This window comes from Bombyx mandarina, chromosome 22 (assembly GCF_030267445.1).
Source record: "Bombyx mandarina strain Sakado chromosome 22, ASM3026744v2".
NCBI lineage: Eukaryota > Metazoa > Arthropoda > Insecta > Lepidoptera > Bombycidae > Bombyx > Bombyx mandarina.
In genome coordinates this window covers 17114887-17121408 of record NC_143228.1, presented here as the reverse complement: position 1 = coordinate 17121408, position 6522 = coordinate 17114887, and the positions used below count along the sequence as shown (strand labels likewise).

Sequence of the window (6522 nt, the reverse complement as noted above, 5' to 3'; positions counted from 1 at the left end):
TTTCGTTATCCATATGGAGAGTAGAAGTAAGGAGCACTGTGTATAAAAAATGTCTGAAAGTCTCCTTTCAAATTTGACAAATCAAGGAGGCGTCATAGTAGCAAGTGAAAAGATTTGAAAACAGTGTAATACCCTGTTTTCCAATTACAGCACAAGAGCGCATTAAGCGGCATAATGCTCAACGATAATATAAACAAAAGGACATTGCCCAAAAGTGGGCCAACTTTATGTCAAAACTATTTGTACTTGAAAAACTATGCCTTATTTTTTCACGTTGTTTAGTTTATGTATCAACATTTCTTTCAACCTGGCATTGTTTTACAAAAAAATAAATTACTTATTTGATAACATCCCAAAACTGAGTGTCATAGTTTTTAAATTCGTCAATAGGCAAAAGGCTTAGCCCATAAAGCCTTATAGTAAGTATTTAAGCTGCCAAACGAAAGAGTTGTCTGTGACTTGAACAACAAATAAAAAAAAATAGCTAATGGTTATAATTCGGCCTTTTTAGTTTATTTTTGTTCAATTCAATATTAATGTATTGTAATAATAATTATTACTTAAATCCATGAATTATTTAATATTTTTAGATATTATTGATTCCATTAGTAAAAATCTCAACGGCCTACCATTACTCTATTCTTATATATGACCAGAGAGTTTTGGCAGCAACCCGAGTGAAGCGTCACTTGAAGTTTTATTTTAATGTTTTTTTAATAGTTAATTGTGATGTATAATATATAAATTGGGTGTTGTTTTGGGTATTAAACCTCAATAATCGTTGTTCACGATTATTGAGGCATTGAAATAAAACTGTGGCTAACATAGCAGTGACTGTTTTTTTTTTTTCAAGATAAAAGGTCTGCTGAAATTCACGCTCACTCAATGTGCTATTCATCGAGTTGACGTCAAAACTTCCAAAAAGCAATAAAAAGAGATAGACCAGCTTTTTATTGAAAAAAAAAAATATAACTACGACAGACTAGGCTGTATAGGCTACGCTCTTTGCCTGCTTATTGGCGAATTTAAAAACAACAACAACAATATCGTTGCCGGCTTCCGGATTTTCATTTAATTTTATTATTATTATGAGTATATAATAATAATAAAATGTACGTAAGGGCTTATTTCTAGCAACATCAACCACAATTAACAACAACATGATTTCGAAGAAAACAATTAACAACTTAATTTTAGCTGCAGAAAAAAACAGATTTCTCTTAAACTTGGGTGAGAATATTAAAATCGTTTTCTGAATTAGAAACGATATTTCTTTGTCTATCAAATTAAGTTAAAACCATCATGACCCGACAACTTTTTTTAGGGGCCCAAACGCCCTAAGAAAATGGGCATTGTCCTTTCGATCAATGCCAACTTAAAGAAAAAACACTTGTAAATTTTCTGTCACTGAGTCGGTAATAGTCGGTATCGATTGCGAGTATCACGCGAGAGCATTACTTTTGAGAGTGCTCGATCGTTGCTGTAGTTGAAACATTCAACGTTGAGCATTATGCCGCATAATGCGCTCTTGTGCTGTAATTGGAAAACTACCGGTGACAGAAAATTGACAAGTGTTTTTTCTTTAAGTTGGCATTGATCGAAATTTTGTTTATATTATCGTTGAGCATTATGCCGTATAATGCGCTCTTGTGCTGTAATTGGAAAACAGGGATAAACTACCTACCACACTTGACTTTAATGCGGCACACTCACTGAAGTATAGCTTTAAAGGTCAATGGTAATGGTATGGGCAAACTTCACTCTGTTTAAAACTGCTATTTTCATGTCATTTCCACTTCCTACACTAGTGCTATTTCGGTGAGTCTTCGAACTATAACTTGCTGCTTACAGATGGACTTTTTTCAACTTGTCCCCTTTATTACAAGATGGTACTCCTGACCTTTACTTTACCCTCCATAGTTATCTTATTGTCAAATCGGTATAATCACAAATGATGGCATGTGACGCGACTTGGGAAGATCCCATCACGTAATCGATATGGCCGGCGCCACCCCCTTTTCTTGACTCGTTCCCCCAAACAGACCCGAAAATGCATTTCTGCGCATGTCAAGGTCAGAGAGCTCACGACTCGTGCCGATTATTATAATTGAAACTTAATCTAGTTTTATAATACCGAAATAGTTATTTTAGAAAACAAAAAAATAGGGTTAAATTTTTTTCAAGAATTTATTGGAATAAAAGAGGATCGATGTACATTTTTTTCAAGAATCGATACATTTATGATATCAATATAAATTAAATCTTAAAAACCGAATCTAACCTGTTTTAGATCTTCCAATATATAGGACCGTATCACATCCGTAAAATTAGAATCCACTCGAAATCCAAGCCTCAATGCTCGTGAGTTGTCGAACCTGCTTGGGAAACTGGCGACCATTGCACTTATGGTCTCATCGTGTTCATAGCGTACCAGCTCAGCAACCTTGCTTCCAGAAACTTCACACAACGAGGAAATCATTTTACGAACTGTGACACTGATTCCAGGTAGATTTATCACTCTCCATTTCCCTAATTCGGAGCTAAGTAAAGTAGCAGCGTGTATTAAATTATACACAACAGACCCAGGACTTGAAAGCCATAACTCTTGATCAGGTGGAACGGGGCAGATAGCTACTTCACCATTCAATGGCTCCCTGATAATTCCGCTTGCAAAAGATGTCACGGCTCTGTTGGCAGTTCCGGCGCGAATACTAACTGTTGGAAGACGAACAACTCTCCCATCAACGAAACCTCTTCTAGAGTAATCATTGATAAGAAGCTCGCTCATAGCCTTAGCAATGCCGTAAGAGTTCAGAGGTGTTGCGGCAGTTTGATCAGTTATAATAGGGGGTAGGTCACCTCCGAACACCCCAACAGTACTGGTAAAAACAAAACGAAGCTTCGTAGCTCGATGTCTCGCTGCCTCCAGCAATGATCTCGTTGCGTTGAATTTCACTTTCATTCCAAAATCGAAGTCTTCTTCAGCATGTCCACTTACGACTGCAGCCAAATGAAACAGTACATCGGTATCAGTATCAACGAGTTTACGCGCAGCCTCTGGTGTTGTGATATCGAGGGCGAGTGATAATACTCGTGGATCTTTTCGGGAGGGTGGTAAGATCGTATCCACTAACACCAATTCAGTCACACACAGTTCGGAATTTGGTTTTAGCAAAGCATCAGCTAAACGCGAACCCAAAAAACCAGCAGCTCCTGTTATGACCACTTTCATTTTCGAGTTTTCTCTTAACTTCCAGAAAAACGTCGCTCGTAGCGCAGTTATATAAAACTAAATAGCAGCTTGGTTTTTTATTATAAATTAAATACTTTTATTCGAGATACATCATTTGTTTACTAAGATAAGATTAGTATTACATGAACGGGGTTATGACTTTTGGATAATTTTATAATTATTATAGGTACATAGCAGTGACGACCACGAACACGCGATATCATACGTAACCTAAAAATGTATACATTCTTTCTGTTAAAAAAACTATAGCTCAAGTCTATTTCCATACGTTTCTGAAAATTACATACATATTGACTCAACCATTTGCAATCTTACAAACAATCATACAAACGCACAGACAAAAATATTTCCTAATATTTTATAACAATAAAAAAAAATTTGGGACGGTAACATTTTACAACCTAGCCGTTGACATGAACCCCATGAAAATAACTGCTCTTCAAAAGGGACCGCCCTCCCTATACCACTGCTAGTATCTCTTCTTTAATTAGGCAGTAACTGCATTCTTGCCCTCAAAATCTTTGGTCCATACCGTGGGCCTCGAAGGTCAAATGCCTCATCATCATCAAGTTAATACGCGACCGAGCCGCGTTCCTAATCGGTCGACGGTATATAATAATATGTCGCAGGCAATTTGTATGATTCCGCCGTTTAGAAGCGGCGTCGTCATTATAAAAACGCTCGCCGTTATGTAAAATGCCGAAGGCAAAATGATAACTCGTTAAATTGTTATAATTTCGACATTGGTCGTAGTTTTAGGGTGACCATAATAAAATGTAGTTTATAATAATCAGACTTTATTTCCGCAATCAGGTACTAATTAAGATTTCAAGTAAGACTAAATTATGTGCTTTAGTTTTCTTAAAGTACTTAATTAAAATATTTAAGTAACAAAACAACATTTAAATTACAAACATAATAATATACTCATGACAATAATAAAACTTCTAAGGATAATATAACACTTTCAAATAAAAAGGGTGCGTGTGCTTATGTACGCGCGTAAGAAGTTATACTTTATTTCTATTAAATTTATTACTTTTTTTTTATTTAAATTTTAATCAATTTGAAAAAAAAACGATTAAACAACATCCTCAAACACGCATATTGGACATCCCTTTTCTTGACATCGTATATATTCGGTAATTCTCGGTATGGTTCGGAAAGTTCACCTGCGGCTATATTCAGACTCGCCAAGTTACGTCGGTCGTATTGTAATGAGCGATTTAGTGGGCAGCTTCATTCTGTTAATTTTGTGTCACGGTGCGCGCAACGTAAAATTTCACTCTCATCAATTTTTTATAACGCGCCTAAAGAAGTATAACTTCAAAAACAAATAGGTCATAAGTAAAATCATATTTTGAAGTCTGAAGTATTCATCATTCTTAGAACACATTCCGTAAATTACTAAATGAAGATTATTTGAAAAATTAAAACGTTTCTTGATTTATTTTTAAATAAAAAGTAACAAACGTGAAAATAAAAATGTATATTACATATTTGCGCATGTCCCATTTCATGACTAAAAAAACACCAAGGCATTATAATAATTAAGTTACAAAACAGATAAATTGGTATAACGATACGAATAAATCGATCGCTTTTTTTTTCAATAATAAATCTATCCTTCATTTGATACTGAATTTTGTCTCGACCACCATGTCCGCAATCGCTATGAATCTCTAACATAACATCGTAATATTCTTCCAACGGTATTACACGAACGGTTGGACTATCAGTGCTATTCTCTTTTTAAAATAAGGTAGACCAGTTCACTGATGCTCATGACCTCGTATTTTTTTGACCTGCAGGAGTCTTTCGGGAACCACATTCTGTGGCCATCTTCGCATTTTTTAGGTGCCGGATAACCTCAAAAATCTTACTATTTGTCCAAGGCTTTTTTACAGCTTCCGTTTGAGAAATTATAACAATTTAACGAGTTATCATTTTGCCTTCGGCATTTTACATAACGGCGAGCGTTTTTATAATGACGACGCCGCTTGTAAACGGCGGATTCATACAAATTGCCTGCGACATATATACCCCATGATTTCAAAAGTCGTTGTGGCTTAAAGAATAAGACGTCCGGTGCATTCGTATTTAGCGATGCAATGGTATTCGAATCCCGCATAATTTGTTTATTTTGTGAAAAAGATATTGAATCAAATGTATCATAAGTTAATGGTCTACATTGTTAGCTTTCAAATGACACCTCTATCGTCTTCCTAAGACATCGATAGCAATGATTAAATCAGTGCAAGTGCCCGAGCTGCGAAGTAAAAAAAACAGAATGGGTGCCATTCAAGTATGGAGGGCCAAGAGAAAATTGGGATAGTAATTTGTCGATAAAAATCCCCATATTTTACCCAATATAACCCATATTTTATTTAATCAAGGATCATCGCACGCCATTATTTTTAAACTAAACTAGGCCCCACAAACATAAGGAGACTTTACGAATGGCGCGTCTGCCGCATATATGGAAAATCTCGCCGAACCGGCACTGACGTACAATATGCGTTCGGAGAAAACACGGGTGAGCGTTGTGAAGGTCACTTGTAGGATACTAATGTCACAAATATTGACAAAATTCAAAAACATTTCAAAATTCAAAGTGAAGAAGAAAGGTAGAAAGGATAAAAGACTATATTAATGAATTAATATTACAATTTTATAGCTTATTTTTGTTGGATTGAATACAATGAAGTGGTTTTAGCTTAGAGATCTTCAATTTTTTAAATCAAATTGGTAAGAATATTGTGTTACGTACCTACCTAGTTCGTTCTTAAAATTTATTTTTAATTTATGATGAACTATGCTATATGTCATTCGTCTTTACTTCTAACAATATTAGAGTGTATTTTCTATGACGCCTATAAGAATAACAATCGACAACAAGTCATTTCATAAAAAAATATTTTGTATCTTGTGGTTTGAATGTGTTGAAATTTTTTTTTGTGAACGTTATATTCAATAGTTCCGTGCTAGGATTTTCTCTAACTCGGGTATCCTGCACAGGTGTGGCTTGTGAACTTAAACCCAATAATGAATATCAAAATCTAATAAATTTGCCTACTTCGGCAGAGTATATATATGTACTGGATAGTCCAGCAGCCAGGGTTACCGATCAAATTTAAAAAATTCACACAGTACTTATTTCAGCTAACTTAGATCTATGTAATTGCATTCCTTGTTAACTTTATGTTATATTACCATTCCAATGTTTGTTGTTAAAGATCCACTTTCTTGTTTTTTCATTCACTCATCTT

The 6522-nt window shown here is 35.1% G+C and overlaps 1 protein-coding gene across 1 annotated transcript; it reads right to left on the bottom strand.

The window, feature by feature from the left end:
- Positions 1-2163: 2163 nt before the first annotated feature.
- On the bottom strand, positions 2164-3387 carry LOC114240207 (uncharacterized). Its single transcript, XM_028170678.2, has one exon. It carries the CDS (start codon positions 3230-3232, stop codon positions 2264-2266), a length of 969 nt encoding a protein of 322 aa, XP_028026479.2. The 5' UTR covers positions 3233-3387; the 3' UTR covers positions 2164-2263.
- Between the last annotated feature and the right edge of the window lie 3135 nt (positions 3388-6522).